This window comes from Oncorhynchus nerka, linkage group LG11, assembly GCF_034236695.1.
Source record: "Oncorhynchus nerka isolate Pitt River linkage group LG11, Oner_Uvic_2.0, whole genome shotgun sequence".
Classification (NCBI taxonomy): Eukaryota; Metazoa; Chordata; class Actinopteri; order Salmoniformes; family Salmonidae; genus Oncorhynchus; species Oncorhynchus nerka.
In genome coordinates, this window is record NC_088406.1 from 31,125,785 (window position 1) to 31,153,591 (window position 27,807).

Sequence of the window (27,807 nt, forward strand, 5' to 3'; positions counted from 1 at the left end):
CGTTTTAAACGTCACTCGCTCTGAGACTTGGAGTGGTTGTTCCCCTTGCTCCGCGGCTTTTGTGGAGCGATGGGTAACGCTGCTTCGAGGGTGGCTGTTGTCGATGCGTTGCTGGTTCAAGCCCAGGAGCGAGGAGAGGGACGAAAGCTATACTGTTACACTGGCAATACTAAAGTGCCTATAAGAACATCCAATAGTCAAAGGTATATGAAATGCACATGGTAGAGAGAGAAATAGTCCTATAATAACTACAACCTAAAACTTCTTACCTGGGAATATTGACGACTCATGTTAAAAGGAACCACCAGCTTTCATATGTTCTCATGTTCTGAGCAAGGAACTTAAACATTAGCTTTCTTACATGCCACATATTGCACTTTTACTTCTACAACACTTTGTTTTTGCATTATTTAAACCAAATTGAACATGTTTCATTATTTATTTGAGGCTAAATTGATTTTATTGATGTATTATATTAAGTTAAAATAAGTGTTCATTCAGTATTGTTGTAATTGTCATTATTACAAATAAATACAAATCGACCGATTTAATCGTTATCGGCTTTTTTTGGTCCTCCAATAATCGTTATCGGCGTTGAAAAATCATAATCGGTCGACCTCTAAACTGGACCATTACCATTTCAGACTAATCACATGTATATCCCCCTCAAGGGATGCAAAACCAGTTTGTTCACACCGTATTATCAGTCAATGGTTCACGTACACATATAGTATTCCTTTCTGCTGCTGAATAGTCCTGTCTTGGTCTGTTTTGCTGTGAGAGAACTGATGGATGAAGACTGAAAAGACTAACAGTGGGCGTATGTGTTACATAAGCCACCACAACTCAATATTAATAATCCCATCATCAATTATTTATTTGGCAGTATTGAAGACCCAAGCTATTTTCATCTTGTTGGGTAGGGGCGACACAGCTAGCGAACATAACGAGATATTGACATTTTTCTCCATCTGCTCTCTTGTAGCCTTAAGGGAACCACTGCTTCTGACTGCCTCTGCAGCACACAGCTATGAATTAAGCATTCATAAAAGAAGCTGTGACAAATGACCACTTATTTCAGGGCTGTGCCATTGATCCAGACCCACATTTGATGCCCGTTTGTCATATGCTGCGCTGGCTCCAGCGTTCCCCTTCCATTCTTTGTATTGCTATGATTTACAATGTAGTGCAATGGGGGCTGTCACTGCCAGCAGGGCGTGTAAGTGCATGGTCAGAGCAGCCTTGATGGGAACAAGGCACTGCTTCTTGCCTAGGTGATGTAGTGAGGGAAGGTGGAGGATGGTCTGCTGGAAGCTCTACGTCCACTGGCTGGCTTTCCGTTACAATACGATGGCCATGTTAGAGATTATGTGCAGCCTCTCGCAATCGCAACACCACAATACATTTACTTCATGCATTATTCACTCCCACTGTATATCCCTGAAAATGGACGGTCTGTCATTCTAGCCTTTGCACACCAATAAAGTACAGGTTCCAGGCTTCGTTGTTTGCAGTGAGGTTCTGTCTGTAGCAAGCCTCAGGTGAAGCCATTGTAGTCACATCTGGTTCAAGGCCATTTTCAGTGTACTTGAAAGCAATGCAATAAGCATTACTTGTGTTGTAATTGTCCCTGTTACCACAAAAAATCTAATCAAATTATATTTGTCACATGTGCCGAATACAACCGGCGTAGTAGACCTTACCTTACATGCTTACTTACAAGCCCCTAACCAACAATGCAGTTCAATAAATAAAGTTATGAAAATATTTACTAATGAAAGTTTAAAAATTAAGTAACACAAACAATAACGAGGAAATATGCTGGGGGTACTAGTATCGAGTCACTGTGTGGGGGTACAGATTAGTTGAGGTCATTTGTAAAGGAGTCAATGTAAATAGGCTGGGTGGCCATTTTATTAATTGTTCAGCAGTTTTATGGCTTGGGGGTAGAAGCTGTTAAGGAGCCTTTTGGTCCTAGATTTAGCGCTCCGGCACCGCTTGCCGTGCAGTAGCAGAGAAAACAGTCTATGACCTGGATGACTGGAGCCTTCCTTTCACACCACCTAGTATATCGGTCCTGGATGTCAGGAAGCTTGGCCCCAGGGGTGGACTGGGCCATACGCACTACCCTCTGTAGTGCCTTGCGGTCAGATGCCGAGCAGTTGCCATACCAGGCGGTGTCGCAACCGGTCAGGATGCTCTCGATGGTGCAGCTGTCAAACTTTTTGAGGATCTGGGTACCCATAACAACTCTTTTCAGTCTGCTGAGGGGGAAAAGGTGTTGTCGTGACTTCTTCACAACTGTCTTGGTGTGTTTGGACCATGATAGTTCGTTGGTGATGTGGACACCAAGGAACTTGAAACTCTCGATCCGCTCCACTTCAGCTCCGTCGATGTTAATGGGGGCCTGTTCGGCCCGCCTTTTCCTATAGTCCACGATCAGCTCCTTTGTCTTGCTCACATTGAGGGAGAGGTTGTTGTCCTGGCACCACACTGCCAGGTCTCTGACCTCCTCCCTATAGGCTATCTCATCGTTATTGGTGATCAGGCATACCACTGTTGTGTCGTTAGCAAACTTAATGATGGTGTTGGAGTCGTACTTGGCCACACAGTCATGGGAGAACAGGGAGTACAGGAGCAGATTAAGCACGCACCCCTGAAGGGCCCCAGTGTTGAGGATCAGCATGGCAGATGTGTTGTTGCCTACCCTTACCACCTTGGGCGGCCCGTCAGGAAGTCCAGGATCCAGTTGCAGAGGGAGGTGTTTAGTCCCTGGGTTCTTAGCTTAGTGATGAGCTTTATGGGCACTATGGTGTTGAATGCTGAGCTGTAGACATTGAACAGCATTCTCACATATGTGTTCCTTTTGTCCAGGTGGGAAAGGGCAGTGTGGAGTGCGATTGTCATCTGTGGATCTGTTGGGGTGGTATGCGAATTGGAGTGGGTCTAGAGTTTCTGGCATTATTGTGCTAATGTGAGCCATGACCAGCCTTTCAAAGCACTTCATGGCTACCGACGTGAGTGCTATGGGCGGTAATAATTTAGGCAGGTTACCTTTGCTTTCTTGGGCCCATGGACAATGGTGGTCGGTTTGAAACATGTAGGTATTACAGACTCGGTCAGGGAGCGGTTGAAAATGTCAATGAAGACATTTGCCAGTTGGTTAGCGCATGCTTTGAGTACAGGTCCTGGTAATACATCTGGCTCCGCGGCTTTCTGAATGTTGACCTGTTTAAAGGTCTTGCTCACATTGGCTACAGAGAGCCTGATCACACAGTTGTCTGGAACTTATGCTCTTGTGCATGCTTCAGTGTGGCTTGCCTCGAAGCGAGCATAAAATACATTTAGCTCATCCGGTAGGCTTGCGTCACTGGGCAGCTCACGGCTGGGTTCCCCTTTGTAGTCCGTAATGTTTTTCAAGCCCTGCCACATCCGACGAGCGTCCGAGCCGGTGTAGTAGGATTCAATCTTAGTCCTGTATTGACACTTTGCCTGTTTGATGGTCTGTCTGAGGGAATAGCAGGATTTCTTATAAGCATCCGGATTAGTGTGCCACTTCTTGAAAGTGGCAGCTTTCAGAAGCATGATAACTTGCAGTGATGACGCAAAAAATGACTCTGTATCCCCCCCCTTACCCTGTCCCTGTCCCTTTCTTGTTTTTAAACGGTGAGAGAAGTGCTACACCTGGTGGAGAGAGGCTGTAAAACATAATTAGTTGCTTTATGCGTGCTGTACGTTACGCCATGACAAGTCACAATGTAATGTACAGCGTCGGAGGGGTCCGTTTTTTAAAAACGTTTCTCCAATTCTATAGAGCTATTACCATGTCAATCAACGCTTGAATAGAAACGTAGTTCACACCCCAGATTTTGATGTCAACACAGTTGTTACAGTCCCATTTTGTTTTCTTTGCAGCCTCATTTGAATGTCGCGGTTGCGCACATTTGGACGGAATGGGGTTAGCGTACGTTAGCTCTTTAACAAGCAGGGCAAAGCCCTTAAATTGTATTGTATTCCCTGAACTCAGTCATTTCAACATTGCGAAAAGTAAATCTGTTACAGAGGAAGTATTGTTTTATTGTTACATTCTTACTCAAGGGTTATTGTGTGTATAAAAATGTGACTGAGCTGTCTGTTTCATAAGGTAAGGATTGTAACCTAAAGGAATGTATGACTCTAGATTCTACGGCTACAGGTACAGCTTTAGTCCAAGCTCAAGTGCGACCTAGCTGTGTATTTAGTCAGTTAATATATAAACATGGTACGGCGGCATTAATAGTTAAACTGCCTTGTGTGACTTATGGACCACTCTGGACATTCTAAGCACTTTTTAGCTGGACTTCACAGAGAACACCCATCAAACATGCTGTGAGTACAGTACCTTAATTACTGATAATGCTATAGGCTGTACCAAGGGTAAATACTTGGCCATTGTTTAGGCCCTATTCCTTAGGAGTTGGCTGAATTTCTGTACGACAATCCAAGACAATACACTACTATGTGCGCTTTGTCTGACTCAAAACAGTGTTTCTAATCATTGCCTAAAACATAGTTTGATAGGGTCTGAAGTTGTCTTAGATGTACTGTTGTCTGTCTAGAGTTTCAACTGTTTCAATGGCAAATATATTCCAGTTTGTATGAAAATCCCAGTGTGGATTGTATATAATTATTTCATGCAGCAGTAAGATTGAAAGTGAGACAGTCAGACATGGTATGACACTTTTTTCAATCAGACACTTTTAGTCTTGAAGCAGATTTAGGTCAGATATTTCCAATCTCTGACACAAGGGACGACTCTGTTAGGAGAATATATTGGAGTTGGGTCTTTAATTGTCTTATCAGATATCAAAACTGATCCAGATATCAAAACTGATCCAGATATCAAAACTGATCCAGATATCAAAACTGTTCCATATCAAAACTGATCCAGATATCAAAACTGATCCAGATATCAAAACTGATCCATTTGTACTGTATGACATCCAATAAAGATTTGTTACAGTTTTAGATAAGTCATCTAGTTATACATCAAATTGACCCATTGGTTAGTGTGAGTAACTTACTGTAGTTACAATGGAACTTATCGTGACAGTTTAACAAGTAATGGTTAGTGTTCAATCTGCATAATGCAATACAGCTATGTCAAGTTTATATTTGGTGAATGACAAATGTTAACCCTGCTCACGTTTTTTGTAAGTGGCTATTTCTTGCGAATCAACCACTGTTGATACTTATATAGATAACATAATAGGAGATATGGTTGTCTAATAGTCTATTAAAGTCCTCAATTTTGTTTGGATTGTCTCTCAGAAACCCACCCTGAAAAGCAATTGCTTTGGAAAGAATTCAAAGCCCAGAGAGAACCCCATTACCACTACTCTGGCTGCCTCTAAAGTCTGTAATGCCAGTGCTCTCTAAATTCACAGTAACTATCATGTTTTAAGCACATAGTGAATCAATTGTGTATGAGTTATTAATGATTTAGTGAGGCCTCATGCCACCTCCAACATTCATTGCTTGTGTTCTGAAAGAGGCATGAACAGTTGTGCAGCATATACACTCCATACACTTGCATAAAGTCTAACCAACACACACATGCACACAAACTCAGAGCAGTGAGTTTACTAAAAACCTACACCTGATTTCTTGTAGAGCAGGTGCAATCCAGACATTGCTGAATGTTTCACTTGGGTGTACATCTCCCTCCAACCCTCAAAACAACCTTGATAACTACCTGGAAAACTTGGGCAGAGCTTCACTGTCTGGCGCGCCAGTTGAGAAACCACAGAACCTAAAGTTGACAGTGGGGCATATTACCTAAGCAAAATAAAAGCCCTCTCTAAAAACCTCTGGAGTCATGGACACAACCACCATTTCACAAGGTCTCCAAACACGTAATGATTGACTGTTCTTCACTGAAGCATTGTTTAGCCTAGTCTGCTGTTTTAAACTGGTTCCTCAGAGGCAACATGATGAACAAAAAATATTTCACCAATGACTTTACTTTTTAATATCATGAATAAGACTGGAGGAAAGATAGCTCTCAGCTTCTCTTTGGATAATTCTGAACATTGTCTTATGCAAATGTATTATGTTAAAAACTTTCCTTTATGATCATGTTAAAGGTAATGTCAGATATCTTTGAAAGTGATCATCCTCAGATGTCTGACCATTTCTCCATGTCAGCTACCTACAGGTAACTGCCAAAATAAAGGAAACACTTGAGTAAATGAAGGATGCAAAGTATATTGAAAGCAGGTGCTTCCACACAGGTGTGGTTCCTGAGTTAATTAATCAATTAACATCTCATCATGCTTAGAGCCATGTATAACAATGCCCAGTTGCCAATTATTTTTGCTACCATGACTAGAAGAAGAGACCTCAGTGACTTTAAAAGAGGCGTCTCAAAAGAGCACAAGAGGTTTAAAGTGTGTGTGTTCAATTGAACACTTATGGTAGATTCTGGAGTGGCGCCTGAGACAGTGTTTTTCATCAACAAAACACCAAATGATGGAGTCTTTAGTGGAAGAATGGTGTCCCATCCCTCCGATAGAGTTCCAGACATTTGTAGAATCTATGACAAGGCGCATTGAAGCTGTTCTGGCAGCTTGTGATGGGCAATACCCTATTAAGACAATTTATGTTGGTGTTTCCTTTATTTTGGCAGTTACCTGTATGTCTTCAAAGTTTCTGGATGGACTTAATATACCTCCAACTGGGAATCAAATCAGTACTTCACACAGAGATCGAATGGGTAGCCAAGCAGCACAGCAGGACTGGTGGGATTCTCTTAAGTGCCACAGTATAGGTGAACTTCTTGTATGATTCATGATCAGTGTTTGTGTGTCTTGTAGGGCCATCTAGTGGGTATAACTAAGAGGTGTGTGTGTGTGTATATATACTGTGGTATTACACGTACTGAAGTTTGCATTCTCAGGACACAGAATCACCGTAGTAGTGAAATTCTCTATGAATGTACCTGAAGGAGTGGGTAGGGCCACATCGTATGTTTTCACTGGATTTATAGTGTGAGTGTATTTGTGTGTGACTGACATGTGTTCCTCTCTGTTGTGTTCTGTCACCCAGCAGCCAGCAGAGCAGCCAGCAGAGTAGCCATGACGATGACTCCACTCGCTCCCTGACTCCCTTCAACCTAGAGGAGAGGTAAATATAAGAATATTCTGAATTTACTTGTATGTGTATTCTGTGTGTTTTTGTATTCTACGTTTTGTATGTATGCAAAAGTGTTTAATCGTTTGATGAAAGCAAGGGGAGAGCGCTGACTGTATGAATCAGGATGCTCAAATGACTATTCTCCGTCTGCTCCTTATACTGCTGCTTTTTCACCACTAGATGGCAGTTGGTCCTCAGCACTGCTGCATCTGGATTGTAACACCCATTATTGACCATTTAGATGCATTTTCCATGTTGTTGGTAATGAGTGCAATGAACATGTTCTTCTTTGGGGCATGTCAGTCTTCCGTTTAGTCATTTGTAATCCTTTCAATTTGTGATAAGTTAAGGATTCAAGGCACTTGATGTTCTCTTCACTAAGTGAGTGACCTGTGGTAATTAAGCATGCTAAATTTGCTAGCAATTGTAATTCACAATGTTAGTGGTAGTGCTTCAAATGTGAGTGAGAACATACTTTTCCTTAATGTGGGAACCCACCTCTCCCTCTCTTGGGCTGTGTGTGAGTGGGTGGATGGATGGCTGCGGCTCCAGCTCTATATTACCTCAGCGGTGGGGATATACTGAAGTGTTCTCAGGGAGCACAAATGTCAGGCATGGGAAGTAAATTAGATAGAGGAGAGCATGGTGCCTGCCTGCCTGCCTGACTGGCTGACTGACTGCCTGCCTACCTGCTGGCCTGGCGAGAGAGAGGATCATATCTCAGCTATGAGATACCACATCAGGAGGAACTCAATGGCCTGTAGCTCATTCTGGAGAGAGGAAGGGCTGTTTGAAGCTTCCAAAGGCACCTGTCATATCTGCCTCTTTCAAATGCTGCATTTTTGTAATGAAAATGGATTCGTCATACTGTGGTTTAGTGGTGAAAGAAAAAGATTAGACATTCAAACAAATCGCAGCCAAATTGACTGTGAGGGAGCTTAAAGCTGTGATAATGGCTTTGAAATAAATGAAATACAGAGTATGAACCATTATTGAAAAATCAGCAGCCTGAGCTGGTGCTGTTGGAATACCCCCTTTTTAACTCTTTATTTCTCTCTTTCTTCTATAGTAGCTGCGGTAGACTACAACATTCTACTCTCCCTTTCCTATCTCACTCTCTTCTACTCCCCTCTCCTCACTGCTCTTTTTCTCTACAGTTTTTCCTGCGCTATTTCTCTGTGTACTGCTCCGTATAGGAACCTTACGTTTGACCTTATGGGATTTGTCCTGCATGCTCCTCTTTTCTCTCTGCTTGTAATACCTGGCTACTGCTGCTGGGGGGGGGGGGACAAGCTTTAGAGGACATGGAATGTCCTGTTTCCTCTGCAGGTAACAACTATATTTAATGTCTGCTCTGGATTTTGTCGATGGCTGTCTGCAGCGGTATGTTTGCTCACAGAGCAGCTACAGCACGGCACAGATTAGCTGGTTTACCGGTAGGCTAGCTGGGATGCCGGTGGCAGTGTGTGGATGTTCCGGTGTAATAGGAGCAAGCTAGGTTATTAGCATTAAGTATTCATTGCACGAGCTTAAGCGGTTTTGCCTCGACAAGTGGATTTTGTGGTTTGTTGTCTTTGCTTACTAGTTTACAAGATTATCCAGAATGACCCCCTCTTCTCTCATTGTTTTGATGCCTGTTGTAGAATGCTGCGACTGGACAATAACTGTTGATTATGCAATTTTTCTCAGGATAAATTTGAGGCTTTGGTCACAACCCGACCCCACTGTTAGATACCAAGATGATGAGACAATGACTTGTCAAGCTATTCACCTGTATGAGTGAAGTATATGAGGATGCCCCTGTGAGTGACATCTGCTTTCTCTCTTCTCTGCCTTCCAGGTCTGACAGTGCAGCGGACAAGATCTGGTAAGCCTGCGCTCTTCCTTATAGTCCTATTCTCAGCTGGGTGGTGGATCCTGTGCTGTGGGGTTATGGTGTGGTGTATAGGTTGTGGGTTTATGGTATGGTGTATAGATTGGGATGGTGGTGTTAGATGGCGTGGTGTACAGGTTGTGGTGTTAGATGGCGTGGTGTACAGGTTGTGGTGTTAGATGGTGTGGTGTATAGGTTGTGGGTTTATGGTATGGTGTATAGGTTGTGGGATTAGATCAATCAATCAATCAATCAAAATCAAATGTATTTATAAAGCCCTTCTACCATCAGCTGATGTCAAAGTTCTGTACAGAAACCCAGCCTAAAACCCCAAACAGCAAGCAATGAGGGTGTAGAAGCACAGGGTTAGATGGCGTGGTGTATAGGCTGTGGGGTTAGATGGCGTGGTGTATAGGAACCTGCTGTCCTGTCACCCCATGGACCCCAGCCCGCCCACCCTGCATGTGACAGATTGCTTTGTCCCTGCTGACTGAGGTGTCTGAATACACTTTACATTTGGAAAGGCGAGTCGTGAATACAGTTGCAAGCCATGGAATGTCATTGTTTGCTTTTACTGGACAAATAACATCAGTCACAATGTGGGACACAAACAGGGCTTTGTTAGTGGACAGCAGGTTGCTGCGATTAGTCTGTTAGCTACTCTGTTTGGTCGGGTTTGAAGATCTGTGTGCAGTCACTTCATTCTGAAGGTTACACCTGTGGAGACACTTGCCAGGTCTGAGTAACACTGCTTTTTATGACACAAGCCCAAAAGGTGAGTGATAGGATTGTAATGGGGAGGTATGAGAAATGCATGACGGTTTTGATTTGTATGTGCAATATGGTAGTTGTCTTTGTTCATCTGTCATTACTCATTATGTATGTGTGTAGGAGGGTATCGTGCTATCCACACACAGGTCACAGTTTGGTAGGTCTGTCAGCAGTGTGTTGTTTTAGTATGTGGGATGACTGGTTGTTGCTGTGTTAAGGTTGGGATTACTGATTATTTTATTTTTTTAGGTAGAAAGAGGGTTGTTGATGACAATTTTGGTGTATTTGCAGTTGAAGCTGCTTAACACAGGGAGCTGATCCTCCATTGTCCCTCATCATTCTTAGGCATGTTTGAGGTACTTTGTCTGGGGTTACCATGGTTACACAGCTATACACTACCGGTCAAAAGATTTAGAACACATACTCATTCAAGGGTTCTTCTTTGTTTTTACTCTTTTCTACATTATAGAAGATTAGTGAAGACATCAAAACTATGAAATAAGACATGGAATCATGTAGTAACCAAAAAAGTGTTAAACAAATCTAAATATTTTATATAGCCACCCTTTGCCTTGATGACAGCTTTGCACACTCTACGCATTCATTCAACCAGCTTCACCTGGAATACTTTTCCAACAGTCTTGAATGAGTTCCCACATATGCTGAGCACTTGTTGGCTGCTTTTCCTTCACTCTGAGGTCTAACTCATCCCAATTTGGTTGGGGGATTGTGGAAGACAGGTCATCTGATGCAGCACTCATCACTCTCCTTCTTGGTAAAATAGCCCTTACACAGCCTGGAGGTGTGTTGGGTCATTGTCCTGAAAAACAAATGATAGTCCCGCTAAGCCCAAACCAGATGGGATGGCATATCGCTACAGAATGCTATGGTAGCCATGCTGCCTTGAATTCTAAATCAGTGTCACCAGCAAAGCACCCCCACACCATAACACCTCCTCCATGCTTTACTGTGGGAAATACACATGCGGAGATCATCCGTTCACCCACTCCGCGTCTCAAAAAGACACAGCGGTTCGAACCAAAAATCTCAGATTTGGACCAAAGGACAAATTACCATGGTCTAATATCCATTGCTCATGTTTCTTAGCCCAAGCTTAGCTCTTCTTATTGTTGTCCTTTAGTAGTGGATTCTTTGCAGCAATTTGACATGAAGGCCTGATTCATGCAGTCTACTCTGAACAGTTGATGTTGAGATGTGTCTGTTATTTGAACTTAGTTACTATGCTGTTACTAAGCAGTAATGTATTACGGCAGTGTTATGTTACTACACCTAATAGTAAATGCACATGCGCACTATGGGGGCTGTTGAGCACGAGAGGTTTTGAAAATGAAACTAACTGTACTCCCGTCTCCTGCCTGGTCATTTCTCCACAACACAAATATTACATGAAGCATTTATTTTGGCTGCAGTTTCTGAGGCTGGTAACTCTAATGAACTTATCCTCTGCCGCAGAGGTAACTCTGGGTCTTCCATTCCTGTGGCGGTCCTCATGAGAGCCAGTTCCATCATAGCTGTTGATGGTTTTTGCAACTGCACTTGAAGAAACTTTCAAAGTTCTTGAAATATTTGATATTGACTGACCTTCATGTCTTAAAGTAATGATGGAATGTCGTTTCTCTTAGCTTATTTGAGCTGTTCTTGCCATAATATGGACTTGGTCTTTTACCAAATAGGGCTCTCTTCTGTATACCCCCCCCACCTGGTCACAACACAACTGATTGGCTCAAACGCATTAAAAAGGAACAATTCCACAAATTAACTTTAAGATGGCACACGTGTTAATTGAAATGCATTCCAGGTGACTACCTCATGAAGCTAGTTGAGAGAATGCCAAGAGTGTGCAAAGCTGTCAAGGCATAGGGTGGCGATTTGAAGAATCTCAAATAGAAAATATATTTTAATTTAACACTTTTTTTGGTTATGTCATAGTTCTGATGTCTTCTATTATTCTACAACGTAGAAAATAGTACAAATAAAGAAACGCTTGAATGAGTAGGTGTTCAAAAAAAATTGATCGGTAGTGTATCTGTCACGTTCTGACCTTTATTTCCTTTGTTTTGTCGTTATTTAGTATGGTCAGGGCGTAAGTTGGGGTGGGCAGTCTGTTTGTTTTTCTATGATTTTGGGATTTCTATGTTTTGGCCTAGTATGGTTCTCAATCAGAGGCAGGTGTCATTAGTTGTCTCTGATTGAGAATCATACTTAGGTAGCCTGGGTTTCACTGTTTGTTTGTGGGTGATTGTCTATGTTAGTTGCTTGTGTCAGCACAGTTCTTATGATAGCTTCACGGTCGTTATTTGTTTATTGTTTTTGTACAGTTTACTTCGTGTTTTTCGTTATCTATTAAATTATGCATTCACACCACGCTGCGCTTTGGTCCACTTCTTACGACGATCGTGACAGTATCCTCTTTCATAACTATCTTATTCAATTTTCAAAATGCATTCCTGTTGGTCGTGGTCCTATTATTTGTTCAGATCATGAAGGACAGGACATGATCAGGCAAACTAGTAGAGTCTGGTGGAATGTGTCTGGTCTGGCCTGGCCTGAGTTGAGTGGCCAGTCATGTGGGTGGTGTGACAAACAGACAGAGCCAGGTTTGGACCACTATAGCTACTGACTACCATCACATGAGGTACAGATAGTCTACTGAACTACATCTGAATCTGTTTCTATTGTGTCCAGCAATTAAGCTCCATGCCTTTCAAAATTACTGATACAATAAGGGATAAACGCAGACTTTCTGTGTACATTACCTTGGAAAAAATGGACGACACAGCGGCGTTTCATTTGCGGAGTTAATTTTTCCAGGGTAATGTACAGAATGGAGGTGTTTATACCACAGTTTCCAAAGAAAACAATACTAAGCACACATTTATCTATAAACACTTTGTCATCTTTTGGTTGCCAGAGACACGACCCAGTTGTTTGTTCTTTATGTTCCGTTGCCATGTTCACTGGCAATGTTCTTACCCCTTGCTTGCTAGCTAGCCTGCTATCTATGGCTAACATAGTCACGACCAGCAAAGTAGCTGTTTTCTATTGACATTAATTTAGATAGACATAACAATGATTATTTTCATTATCAGATGCTCCAAAAAATGTCTTGAATTGTGTATCAAATTTCAGTATGTAGTTGTTGGTTTAGCATTGTAACTTTAGCAAGTATGGTCTGCATGTGTAGGCACATATTGTATCATGATTGCAAGGTGTCCTGATATATTTTCCAACTGTCCCGTTATATGGTTTTAATGTCCATTCTAGAATTCCCTTCTAGCCAATCAGAAACGAGTATTCAACAATGCTGTGGTGTAAGCCATAATACAGTGCCTTCAGAAAGTATTCACACTCAGAAAACCCTCCAGCCAATGTCTATTTTCACAGCATTCAGCTCCTGCTCTGGTCCAAATCAGCTCTACTCCCTCTTAACTCAGCTGTGTTAAGCATGCAACTACCACCCATGTTCGCAGTGAAAAAACAAATCACCTACTTAGGCATTACCATAACCCCCTCTATTCACACTACTTGCAGGCAGAACTACTTAGAAACCTTTCAAAAGATACAACAAATACATAAAAGACGGTCCGCTATGGCCACTTATTTGCATGCTAGAATCTCAATTATTTAAGTGAATGTCATCCCTCGTATTCATTTGATGAGTTCCATGTTACCACTGCCTCCTATAGACTATTGGTCTAAACTTGACTGTCATAAAGAAGATAATTTGGGGGAGCAAGTGTCAGTAGTTTCACCAATTAGATTAAAATATTAATTATTTTGTAGATTAACTAAGAAAAATTTGCATCATTGTTTGGATGCATTATAGCATACTCAGTATATTTGTGGAAAGTTACACAGAAGCATATGAGATCTAATCTTAAATGGCATTCAAACTCTCCAATATGACGTAATAATGAATTCTTAGCGTGTAAAAAAACACTTATATAAGATTCTTAGTCTAAGAAGGGTATTTATACTTTCAGACATATTCAATGTGAATGGACACCTCCGTTTCAGAGGTTTTGAAGTTCGTTCCAGTCATTGGCAGCAGAGAAGATTCCAAGATGGCATAACAGTTCAGACGTCTTTTGTCCTCGTCTTGTCGTGTCCCGTATATATATATATATATATATATATATATATATATATATACACACAACTTTTTTCACATACATTTTTTAAATTTTCCATCAACTCATCTTCAAAACACTCTCCTGCAACCCGCCTCACCAATTTATATTTATAAAAAAGTATTATTTACCTCAAATCTGTAATCCTCCAAGAAGCTAGCCAGAAACTAGCCAGAAGCTAGCCCAGAAGTTAATCAGAAGCTAGTTCAGAAGCTAGTTAGCTTCTTTACTGGCAAATCGTTAGTATTCAGCTAACCACGGTTTGTGGTCATCAGCTATCCTTTAGCTCGAAAATCTATCGCCAGTTTTGTGCGGCTCGGAACGGAACCTACCGGACCAATTTTTCTCTCCATGTCCCTGGATTTCAACCGCTCTCTGGACATTCATACCTGGATCTCACAGCTAGCTAGCTGCTATCCGTGTGACTATCGGCTTTCGTCGATTCCGGAGCAAACATCAATTATTCCGGAGCTAGCCAGCTCCGTCAATCACTCCTGAGTTCCATCAATCACTCCTGGGCTGCAGTCACCTATCCGGACCCGTTTTACTGCCTACGCGGAGCCCCACCGGGCCTTCACAACTGGACTGCCGACGTTATCTTCCCGAAGGAGTTATCCGGCTGGCTCCTCCGTCGCGACGTTACCTGAACGCCCATCTGTGGCCCTCTAACCGTTAGCTGTCTTATCGGCTGCAATCTGAATAGACAATCGGACTATTTATTTTTTATTTTTATTATTATTATGTTCTTGGGCCTCTAACTATATCTATTGTTTTTATTTTTGTTGTGTGATTTGGATTAATCCCCTCTACCACACGGAACCCCACTAATCTACTGACGGAACGCAAGAGGTGGCTAATAACAGACCTCCATCCTATGCTAGCTTGCTACCGATGGCCTGGCTAGCTGTCTAAATCGCCGTGACCCCCAACCAACCTCTCCACTCACCGGACCCTTTTGATCACTCGACTAAGCATGCCTCTCCTTAATGTCAATATGCCTTGTCCATTGCTGTTCTGGTTAGTGTTTATTGTCTTATTTCACTGTAGAGCCTCTAGTCCTGCTCACTATACCTTATCCAACCTATTAGTTCCACCACCCACACATGCAATGACATCTCCTGGTTTCAATGATGTTTCTAGAGACAACATCTCTCTCTTCATCACTCAATACCTAGGTTTACTTCCACTGTATTCACATCCTACCATACCTTTGTCTGTATATTATATCTTGATGCTATTTTATCGCCCCCAGAAACCTCCTTTTACTCTCTGTTCCAGATGTTCTAGACGACCAATTCTTATTGCTTTACCTAGCAGGGTCTTGTAGATGACCTGGAGCCAGTGGGTTTGGCGACAAATATGAAGCGAGGGCCAGCCAAGGAGAGCATACAGGTCACAGTGGTGGGTAGTATATGGGGCTTTGGTGACAAAATGGATTGCATTGTGATAGACTGCATCCAATTTGTTGAGTAGGGTATTGGAGGCTATTTTGTAAATGACATCGCCGAAGTCGAGGATTGGTAGGATGGTCAGTTTTACAAGGGTATGTTTGGCAGCATGAGTGAAGGATGCTTTGTTGCGAAATAGGAAGCCTATTCTAGATTTAACTTTGGATTGGAGATGTTTGATGTGAGTCTGGAAGGAGAGTTTACAGTCTAACCAGACACCTAGGTATTTGTAGTTGTCCACATAGTCAGAGCCGTCCAGAGTAGTGATGTTGGACAGGCGGGCAGGTGCAGGCAGCGATCGGTTGAAGAGCCTGCATTTAGTTTTACTTGTATTTAAGAGCAATTGGAGGCCATGGAAGGAGAGTTGTATGGCATTGAAGCAGAACAAAAAACATTAACTCTGTCCACTGTATAGGAGAAAGATTTTACACTGACAGACAAACTGGGAGACAGTGTGGAAAAATATATTTGGATCATCTTGAAACCCCAATCGCCATTAATGAATTTAGTTTTTTTTCCATAGAACCATTCTAACATCTCAAAAAATACATGGAATTGCCCGGGAGTGGTTGAATTCTGGGGGAAAGTCAAGGATGTAATATCTGTACTTACAGATAAAATAATGCCATTAGATCCAATAGTGATGTTGCTTTGTGATGACTCTGATTTGCACTTGTCAGAGCGCCGGTGGAGAATGTGGTTGGCAGGAGGTGTATTCCACCTCATGAGTTACCATTGCAACAATGGCTACTCACATTTAAGGAAATTGTACTTATGGCGCTCTCCATGGCCAGGATCCACAGGGCCAAGAGGTGTTCACTCTGGACACATGGAAAAAATAATCACCGGACATTTCTGAATTCTTAACCAATGGGCCTTTACATCCGTGGATCTATATCAATAATTTGTCACCATTTCTGAGGCTATATGATGTATTGTTCAGTAGATTTACTATGTAATAGTAATGAATTGGTTTTTATCTCATGATTTAGTTTACATGCTGTTAGATTGCGGGGGTCGTTAAAAATCTATCTGTAAATGTATTGTATAAATCCTACAAATTTAAATAATTAAAAGTTGATGTAAAAAATATATATATTCACATTGACTTTTTTCATCTCTTGTTGTGTTACAAAGTGGGATTCAACTGGATTTAATTGTTGACAAAAAATGACAATCTAACACAAAATACTCAACAATTATTTTTTATTTTTTCATGTATGTAAAAAATTAAACCACCTTTGACAGCTGTGAATCTTTCTGGGTAAGTCTCTTAAGAGCTTTGCACACCTGTATAGTACAATATTGTTTTGGCATATTATTTTTTAAATTCTTCAAGTTGATTGATCATCACTAGACAGACATTTTCAAATCTTGCCATAGATTTTAAAACTGATTTTAAGTCAAAACTGTAAATATGCCACTAATGAAAATTCTATGTAGTCTTGGTAAGCAACTCCAATCTCCCAAGCTGTCATTGAATACCCATACTAACATACTGTATACTACATATTTAATGTAAACGAACGGTATCATTTCAGTTGAGCGTACTAGCGTTTCGCCTGTAACGGAAGTTGATGCTGTTGCTATGCAACCTCTTGCTAGCTTATTAGCATAACAAATGACTAGCAAGATATCTTACGATTTTAGGTGTGTATATAAATTCAATCTAGAGTGCCAAAGTGCACTCGGTGTGCTCTGGGCATTTGAAAAATCCAGAGGGTTGTCAGATTGTCCTTTCGTAAATTCATAGAGTTTTGCTCTCGGAGCGTTCAGAGCGCATACTGGACGCTCTGGGGTGCGTTCGTAAATTTCAGAGCACTCTTGTCAGAGTGTGGCAGATTAACTGATGAATTTACGAACACTCAACAACACCCGTTGGGCTCCCGAGTGGTGCAGTGGTCTAAGGCATCTCAGTGCTAGAGGCGTCACTACAGACCCTGGTTCGATCCCGGGCTGTATCACAACCGGCTGTGATGGGAGTCCCATAGGGCAGCACACAATTGGCCCAGCATCTTCCGGGGTTAGGGGAGGGTTTGGTCGGGATAGCCCATCATTGTAAAATAAGAATTTGTTCTTAACTGACTTGCCTACTTAAATAAAAGTTCAATAATAAATAAATATGGCCTGTGTCGGTAAACTTTGGCAGTTAGTCACCAACGCTCTGGATGACACGAAAACAGCCTAACCAGCTCTGTAAGGGCGAGTAAAATGGTCAGAGTACGGTGTTATATCATTTGTATCTGGAAGTAGCTAGCAAGCTAGCCAACACTAGCCAGTTAGCTTGGGTGTTTGACTACCGTTGTAAGGTCAGAATGCACGGCCGTCAAGCATTTGAATGAGCTACTCATTAAAAATCATGTTAAACACTATTATTGCACACAGAATGAGTCCATGCAACTTGTGACTTGTTAAGCACATTTTTACTCCTGAACTTATTTAGGCATGCCATATCAAAGGGCTTGAATACTTATGACTCAATACATTTCAGATTTTTGTTTTAATTTGCTGTGTTAAGAAGCAGTGTGGCTAGGTTGGGTTGTGTATCGGAGGACGCATGACTTTCAACCTTCGTCTCTCCCGAGCCCGTACGGGAGTTGTAGCGATGAGACGAGATAGTAGCTACTACAACAATTGGACACCACGAAATTGGGGAGAAAAAGGGGTAAAAATTCAACAACAACAAAAGAAGAAAGAAAAAAAAGAAAATAAGCCCTCCTGTTCTCCACTCATTACCTGTATAAAAGACACCTGTCCACACAATCAAACAGACTCCAACCTCTCCACAAAGGCCAATACCAGTAAGGACATCGGGGATAAAATTGTAGACCTGCACAAGGCTGGGATGGGCTACAGGACAATAGGCAAGAAGCTTGGTGAGAAGGCAACAACTGTTGGCACAATTATTAGAAAATGGAAGAAGTTCAAGATGACGGTCAATCACCCTCGGTCTGGGGCTCCATGCAAGATCTCACGTTGTGGGGCATCAATCATCATGAGGAAGGTGAGGGATCAGCTCAGAAATACACGGCAGGACCTGGTCAATGACCTGAAGAGAGCTGGGACCACAGTCTCAAAGAAAACCATTAGTAACACACTACCCCGCCATGGATTAAAATCCTGCATCGCACGCAAGGTCCCCCTGCTCAAGCCAGCGCATGTCCAGGCCCGTCTGAAGTTTGCCAATGACCATCTGGTTGATCCAGAGGAGGAATGGGAGAAGATCATGTGGTCTGATGAGTCAAAAATAGAGATTTTTGGTCTGAACTCCACTCGCCGTGTTTGGAGGAAGAAGAAGGATGAGTACCACCCCAAGAACACCATCCCAACCGTGAAGCATGGAGGTGGAAACATAATTCTTTGGGGATGCTTTTCTGCAAAGGGGACAGGTCGACTGCACCGTATTGAGGAGAGGATGGATGGGGCCATATATCGCGAGATCTTGGCCAACAACCTCCTTCCCTCAGTAAGAGCATTGAAGATGGGTCGTGGCTGGGTCTTCCAGCATGACAACGACCCGAAATACACAGCCAGGGCAACTAAGGAGTGGCTCCGTAAGAAGCATCTCAAGGTCCTGGAATGGCATAGCCAGTCTCCAGACCTGAACCCAATAGAAAATATTTGGAGGGAGCTGAAATCGTATTGCCCAGCGACAGCCCCGAAACCTGAAGGATCTGGAGAAGGTCTGTATGGAGGAGTGGGCCAAAATCCCTGCTGCAGTGTGTGCAAACCTGGTCAAGAACTACAGGAAACGTATGATCTCTGTAATTGCAAACAAAGGTTTCTGTACCAAATATTAAGTTCTGCTTTTCTGATGTATCAAATACTTATGTCATGCAATAAAATGCTAATTAATTACTTAAAATTCATACAATGTGATTTTCTGGATTTTTGTTTTAGATTCTATCTCTCACAGTTGAAGTGTACCTATGATTAAAAAAATGACCAACCTCTACATGCTTTGTAAGTAGGAAAACCTCCAAAATCGGCAGTGTATCAAATACTTGTTCTCCCCACTGTAGCTGGAAACGGCAGATGTTTTGTGGAACATCTACATAGACAACAGCATTTGTGGGTTAAGTTACAGGTTCAAAATGGCCAGAAACAAAGAACTTTCCAATGAAACTTGTCAGTCTATGCTTGTTCTGAGAAATGAAGGCTATTCCATGTGAGAAATTGCCTATGAACTGAAGATCTCGTACAATGCTGTGTACTACTCCCTTCACAGAACAGCGCAAACTGGCTCTAACCAGAATAGAAAGAGGAGTGGGAGGCCCCAGTGCACAACTGAGCAAGAGGACAAGTACATTAGAGTGTCTAGTTTGAGAAACAGACACCTCACAAGTCCTCAACTGTCAGCTTTATTAAATAGTACCCACAAAACAACAGTCTGAACGTCAACAGTGAAGAGGCGACTCCGGGATGTTGGCCTTCTAGGCAGATTTGCAAAGAAAAAGCCATATCTCAGACTGGCCAGCAAAAAGAAAAGTTTAAGATGGGCAAAAGAACAGACACTGGACAGATGAAGATTGGGGAAAAAGTGTTATGGACAGACAAATCTAAGTTTGAGGTGTTTGGATCACAAAGAAGGACATTCGTGAGACGCAGAAAAAATGAAGATGCTGGAGGAGTGCTTGACAGCATCTGTCAAGCATGGTGGAGGCAATGTGATGGTCTAGGGGTGCTTTAGTGGTGGTAAGGTGGGAGATTTGTACAGGATAAAAGGGATCTTGAAGAAGGAAGGCTGTCACTCCATTTTGCAACTCCATGCCATACTCTGTGGACGGTGCTTAACCTCTAGCGACGAGCAATCCCGTATCCGGGAGCGTAATCATAGCCTCAAGTACATTACCATAACGCAACGTTTCCTATTCATGAAAATCGCAAATGAAATGAAATAAATATATTCAAACACAAGCTTAGCCTTTTGTTAACAATACTGTCATCTCAGATTTTCAAAATATGCTTTTCAACCAAAGCTACACAAGCATTTGTGTAAGAGTATTGATAGCCTAGCATAGCAGTAAGCCTTGCATTCAGCAGGCAACATTTTCACAAAAACAAGAAAAGAACTTCGGATGTTTTCAATGAGGAGACTCTCAGTTAGATAGCAAATGTTCATTTTTTCCAAAAATATAATTTGTGTAGGAGAAATCGCTCCGTTTTGTTCATCACTTTTGGCTAAGAAAAAAAAACGAAAATTCTTTCACTACAACGCCTAACTTTTTTCCAAATTAACTCCATAATATCGACAGAAACATGGCAAACGTTGTTTAGAATCATCCTCAAGGTGTTTTTCACATATCTATTCGATGATAAATCCTTTGTGGCAGTTGGGTTTCTCCTCAGTAGCAAACGGAAAAGTACTTAAAGCTGGAGATTACGCAATAATTGCAACGGAGGACACCAAGCGACCACCTGGTAAATGTAGTCTCTTAGGGTCAATCTTCCAATGATATGCCTACAAATACGTCACAATGCTGCAGACACCTTGGGGAAAACGTGGAAAAGGTAAGCTGACTCCTAGCTCCTCCACAGCCATATAAGGAGTCATTGCCATGAGGCGGTTTCAAAAAATGCGGCACTTCCTGATTGTATTTTTATCTGTTTTTTTCTGTAACATCAGTTCTGTGGCACACACAGACAATATCTTTGCAGTTTTGGAAACGTCAGTGTTTTCTTTCCAAAGCTGTCAATTATATGCATAGTCGAGCATCTTTTCGTGACAAAATATCTTGTTTAAAACGGGAACGTTTTTCATCCAAAAATTAAGAGAGCCCCCTATATCGAAGAAGTTAAATTCCTCCTACAACAGGACAATGACCCAAAGCACAGCTCCAAACTATGCAAGAACTATTTAGGGAGGAAGCAGTCAGCTGTATTCTGTCTATAATGGAGTGGCCAGCACAGTCACCGGATCTCAACCCGATTGAGATGTTGTGGGAGCAGCTTGACCGTGTGGTATGTTAGAAGTGCCCATCAAGCCAATCCAACTTGTGGGAGGTGCTTCAGAAAGCATGGGTGTATGAAGTGTATGGCCTCTAAAGGCACATTTAAATGTGGTCCCATACAATAAGGGTCTCTCCTTTATGTTGAAAAAAAGTAAGTTTAAATGATTTTTTCCTGGTTAAAAACAAGTTGTCATCCAATAGGCGTTGATTACATTTCCAATATACTCACCCACGTCGAAATTCTGTAAGGGTAATGTATATGCCAATTTTTCTATGGTCTGATCGCGTTCTGTCCCCTATCAACACTTTTTAAACTTTTGGTGTCAGTGAGAATGACATAAGAAAGTAGTCAAAACAACTAGCTTGATTGAGCCTCCTCCATGTATATCTCACTTTGACTGGATATTTAAACCACCATATATCCACTAGTACCAATATATCCATGATATTCGTGATTTCCTTAAGTGCATGAGTGTGATAGTTTGTATTGTGATTTCCTTTACGTTCCATTGAGGTATTTAAAACAGTAATATAATCTCTGACCATAATAATAGTCTTGTATTGCTTGTAGACTTGATAAATTATGACAAAGATGCGCAGATCATCATTATTTAGACCATATAGATTAATGAGCCAAATATGTTCATGGTTTAATAACATTTTTAAAAGAATCCATTTACCTTGCGGATCTGTTTGGACAATTTGCACATTCGGATCCAAATTATTGTTAATTTATATCATGTGGAAAAAGTCAAGGGGTCTGAATACTTTCCAAATGCACTGTAATTCGCCCCTCTTGCCATACAACTGTCTAAAAAATGTTGAGTGAGTTTCCTGTAAACGATAGATATTATATTCCTTATCTTTTAGCTAGGTAAATACTGATAGTCTTTTGCTAAGCCATTACAATTATAACTGGCTATACTTATTCCACCGTTTACCATAAATAAAAAGTTTAAATGTTATTTATCATAATATATATTCGTAAACTTACCATTAAAAAGTACCATGATGATTGAGTGTCCATATAGCTGTACCATGATATTTGCACTGCTACTGAGTAAGCCTCCAATTGTTCTCCACTATACCACCCTCTAAAACCTCCCCCCATCCCAATTTGGGTTGTCGTCCCAGTGACTGGAAGAACAACCCTGTCCATCTGGATCCTCGGGCCTTTGAGAGGTTGGGACCCATCCTTTAAAAAGAGCACACAGTGCCACCTAAAGAACAGAAGCAGATTAACAGCCACTAGGTGTGATGATGGATGACTATGATTATTCTGGGTTGGGGCAGGGCAGCTACAGTACTATGCAAAAGTTTTAGTCAGGTGTGAAAAAATATTGAAAAGTAAGAATGCTTTCAAAAATATACATGTTAATAGATTATATTTATCAATTAATAAAATGCAAAGTGAGTGAACAGAATAAATATCTACATCAAATCCATATTTGGTGTGACCCCCCTTTGCCTTCAAAACAGCATCAATTCTTCTAGGTACACTTGCACACAGTTTTTCAAGGAGCTCGGCAGTTAGGTTGGCCCAAACATCTTGGAGAACTAACCACAGTTCTTCTGTGGATTTAGGCAGCCTCAGGTGCTTCTCTCTCTTCATGTACAGTGCCTTGCGAAAGTATTCGGCCCCCTTGAACTTTGCGACCTTTTGCCACATTTCAGGCTTCAAACATAAAGATATAAAACTGTATTTTTTTGTGAAGAATCAACAACAAGTGGGACACAATCATGAGGTGGAACGACATTTATTGGATATTTCAAACTTTTTAACAAATCAAAAACTGAAAAATTGGGCGTGCAAAATTATTCAGCCCCCTTAAGTTAATACTTTGTAGCGCCACCTTTTGCTGCGATTACAGCTGTAAGTCGCTTGGGGTATGTCTCTATCAGTTTTGCACATCGAGAGACTGAATTTTTTTCCCATTCCTCCTTGCAAAACAGCTTGAGCTCAGTGAGGTTGGATGGAGAGCATTTGTGAACAGCAGTTTTCAGTTCTTTCCACAGATTCTCGATTGGATTCAGGTCTGGACTTTGACTTGGCCATTCTAACACCTGGATATGTTTATTTTTGAACCATTCCATTGTAGATTTTGCTTTATGTTTTGGATCATTGTCTTGTTGGAAGACAAATCTCCGTCCCAGTCTCAGGTCTTTTGCAGACTCCATCAGGTTTTCTTCCAGAATGGTCCTGTATTTGGCTCCATCCATCTTCCCATCAATTTTAACCATCTTCCCTGTCCCTGCTGAAGAAAAGCAGGCCCAAACCATGATGCTGCCACCACCATGTTTGACAGTGGGGATGGTGTGGTCAGGGTGATGAGCTGTGTTGCTTTTACGCCAAACATAACGTTTTGCATTGTTGCCAAAAAGTTCAATTTTGGTTTCATCTGACCAGAGCACCTTCTTCCACATATTTGGTGTGTCTCCCAGGTGGCTTGTGGCAAACTTTAAACAACACTTTTTATGGATATCTTTAAGAAATGGCTTTCTTCTTGCCACTCTTCCATAAAGGCCAGATTTGTGCAATATACAACTGATTGTTGTCCTATGGACAGAGTCTCCCACCTCAGCTGTAGATCTCTGCAGGTCATCCAGAGTGGTCATGGGCCTCTTGGCTGCATCTCTGATCAGTCTTCTCCTTGTATGAGCTGAATGTTTAGAGGGACGGCCAGGTCTTGGTAGATTTGCAGTGGTCTGATACTCCTTCCATTTCAATATTATCGCTTGCACAGTGCTCCTTGGGATGTTTAAAGCTTGGGAAATCTTTTTGTATCCAAATCCGGCTTTAAACTTCTTCACAACAGTATCTCGGACCTGCCTGGTGTGTTCCTTGTTCTTCATGATGCTCTCTGCGCTTTTAACAGACCTCTGAGACTATCACAGTGCAGGTGCATTTATACGGAGACTTGATTACACACACGTGGATTGTATTTATCATCATTAGTCATTTAGGTCAACATTGGATCATTCAGAGATCCTCACTGAACTTCTGGAGAGAGTTTGCTGCACTGAAAGTAAAGGGGCTGAATAATTTTGCACGCCCAATTTTTCAGTTTTTGATTTGTTAAAAAAGTTTGAAATATCCAATAAATGTCGTTCCACTTCATGATTGTGTCCCACTTGTTGTTGATTCTTCACAAAAAAATACAGTTTTATATCTTTATGTTTGAATCCTGAAATGTGTCAAAAGGTCGCAAAGTTCAAGGGGGCCGAATACTTTCGCAAGGCACTGTAATTCCAGACACTCGATGAGGTTGAGATAGGCCATACAATCACTTCCAGGACTCCTTGTTCTTCTTTACGCTGAAGATAGTTCTTAATGACTTTTGCTGTATGTTTGGGGTTGTTGTCATGCTGCAGAATATATTTGGGTCCAATCAGATGCCTCCCTGATGGTATTGCATGATGGATGTGCCTGTACTTCTCAGCATCGACGAGACCATTGATTCTAACCAAATGCACAACTCCATTTGCAGAAATGCAGCCCCAAACTTGCAAGGAACCTCCACCATGCTTCACTTTTGCCTGCAGACATGTACTGCTGTCATGTACTGCTGTCCAGCCCTTCGGCGAACAAACTGCCTTCTGCTACAGCCAAATAGTCTATCAGTCCAGAGCACCTGCTGCCGATCTTCTGCACCCCAGTTCCTGTATTTTCGTGCATAGTTGAGTCGCTTGGCCTTTTGTTTCCCTGTCGGAGGTATGGCTTTTTGGCCGCAAGTCTTCCATGGAGGCCACTTTTGACCAGACTTCTCCGGACAGTAGATGAGTAGATGTGTACAGTAGCTGTGCTCAGTCTTGCCGTGGTGTATTACTTTTCACCTTGTTAGGTGAGTTTGGCTGTTCCTCATCCAGTTGTATTCCTCCTACACAGCTGTTTCTGTTTCAGTTAATGATTGTGTTTCAACCTACATATTGAATTGATGATCATTAGCAATTGTTTAATCATACACCTGACTATATGCCTACATATATCCTTTGACCTAAAATCCTTAAATCCTTGCACAAATCCTTTGACTTTGCAAGTGTACCTAGAAGAATTGATGCTGTTTTGAATGCAAAGGGGGGTCACACCAAATATGGATTTGATTTTTCTTCTGTTCACTCACTTTGCATTTAGTTAATTGATTAATATAATCTATTAAAATGTCTATTTTTGAAAGCATTCTTACTTCACAGCATTTTTTCACACCTGCCAAAAACTTTTGCACAGTACTGTATGTCTGTAGGAGATACTGTGAGGTCATGATGCAGCTGCACTTCTCCTCCCCATTCCCTCTCTCTCGCTCCATGCAGTGGAGATAAGTGCTGATGTGCCTATTCACAGAGACTCCGCAAGGCTCCAGTCTAGAGCAGCTTGTGCTGCTAATGCATGCCTCACAGCTCCTACAGCACTGAGAGAGAGAAAGGAGGAGGGGAGATGGAGAAAGAAAGGAGAGGGAGAAGGAGAAGGATTGATAGAGAGGAGAGCAGAAGGAAGACCACCCTCATTAGGCAACCACATCTCTGTGAGCCTACCAAGAACCGTCCCACACACACCATGGGAAGCCAACCAATCAGAGCGTTCGCATCCTTGATCTATCCTCCTTCGTGCAACTGCTCATCCACACACAGTTGAGAGCAGCAGCATCCGTGGAGGAGAGGTACTGTAGGAATGTACGTTACCCACAGACCACCTGACCTGAGCCGCAAACAACCTCTTTACTGGAGTTGTACAGGAAATACTTTAACATTTTTATCAACCATATGGAATTCAATGCAGAAGGTGAGGGTCGGATGTTGTGTTTTCAATTTTTACTTTGATGGTTATAATGGAAGCAATCAAGTCACTCAACCTTAATTCTTTGGACTTAATTCTTTGGGATGAGGGTTTTAATGTTTCTCAGATGACCAGCCTACTAAGACGTTTCCTGTCTACGTTTAGACATCACTTTTTATGCTGGCATGAGACTTGAGCTGTCTTTTTTAGAGCTTGGGTGTGTTGTGTGAGAGGGGACGTGGTGATTGTACGCGTGGAGGCCGGGAGGAGGACATAGCAGGCCAGTAGTGTTGTGACAGGCTGAGAGAGGGACACAGTGGGACAGAGAGCAGAGCGGGCGAGGCCATGAGAGCCAGGAGAAGGGACAGGATGGTGTCTGTCTGTTCACCATGCACAAAAACAAGGTCAGGTTCTTTGTCTTGATTATTATCATGTTTTTACCTATAGTTTATTAAGTCTTGTAAAATTAGTCTATTCTGCTTTTGCTTCTACAGTATTTCCTCTGTTAATGGAATGTGGTCTCTTCATATGAGGTTGACATTAGTAAGAACTGTCATCTTATGTGTATAAAAGTGCAGTACACTTTTCTACTTTTCTTTTTCTAAGTGAGTAGCGTGTAAAACTGCTGTGTTAAAGGTCCAACGCAGCTGTTTTTATCTCAATATCAAATCATTTCTGGGTAACATTTAAGTGCCTTACTGTGATTATTTTCAATTAAAATGGTCAAAAATAAACAAATAGCTTCATAGCAAAGAGCAATTTCTCATTCAAGAATTTAGCTAGGTCTGTTTGGGGTGGTCTGAGTGGGGAGGGGAAAACTGAAAACTAGCTGTTAATGGCAGAGAAGTTTGGAACTGTCTTTCTTAATGGTGTATTAAAAAATGTACCGCCTGGTGATGTCACCAGGTAGGCCAAAATTCCATCCCACCAGAACAGGCTAAAATTTCAGGTGGTCTTTTCAAACAGTTCTTATACTAAAAGGGCATTATCATCATGTTCACAATATATAAAACACAGGAAAATCACCTTTTTGACTGCACTGGGCCTTTAAGATGTTTTCTTTCTGCTGATGATGACATTGACTTCTCTAATCTTTTTGTTAAATGTGTTTTGTTTCAATATCCAATTAACCTCCTGCAACTGTTTCAACAGCCCCAGTTTCCTTCCCTAAGCACTTCATAACAAACATAATACAGTATGTGGAATTTGATCGATTGTTACAACACTTATCTATGTAACATAATCAGATCAACACTCCTGTTAGCAGACAGTAGCATAAATCACTACAGAACATTAGACAATTATAGATGTTTATAATTGTTTAAGACCTCCAGTGGAGTATAGGGATTTTCCAGGCGGCTTGATGGCCTTCCAAATCTGTACTGGGATCTGTGCTCCCCAGTCGGCTCCATTAGGGGTAATTTGGCTAGATTTATGTTCCTTGTAAAGCTGAGAACCCAGTGTGGCCTGCAGGCACTACCTGTAACCCCACAGTGATGAATACCCGACAGGTAATTTTCTACTATCCTTGCATAACTCTTGTCTCTTTTTAATTACTGTGAATGATTGTCACTAATGAGCACATAGAGGGCTATTAGGAGAAGTCCATGTCAGTCTGCCATTACAGCAATGTAATGAGAGGATGAAAGGATTGACCATTTACTGTGAG

At 41.7% G+C, this 27,807-nt stretch overlaps 1 protein-coding gene across 2 annotated transcripts in view; it reads left to right on the plus strand.

Annotated features, from left to right (window-relative positions):
- Positions 1 to 27,807, plus strand: part of LOC115136669 (protein Aster-B-like) — a 93,458-nt gene that overhangs the window by 6,777 nt on the left and 58,874 nt on the right. For both annotated transcript variants that reach the window (XM_029672299.2, XM_065024395.1), the window contains exons 3-4: positions 7,087 to 7,164; positions 9,014 to 9,040. In XM_029672299.2, coding sequence (XP_029528159.1) covers positions 7,087 to 7,164; positions 9,014 to 9,040 — 105 coding nt within the window. The remainder of the gene's footprint in view (positions 1 to 7,086; positions 7,165 to 9,013; positions 9,041 to 27,807) is intronic.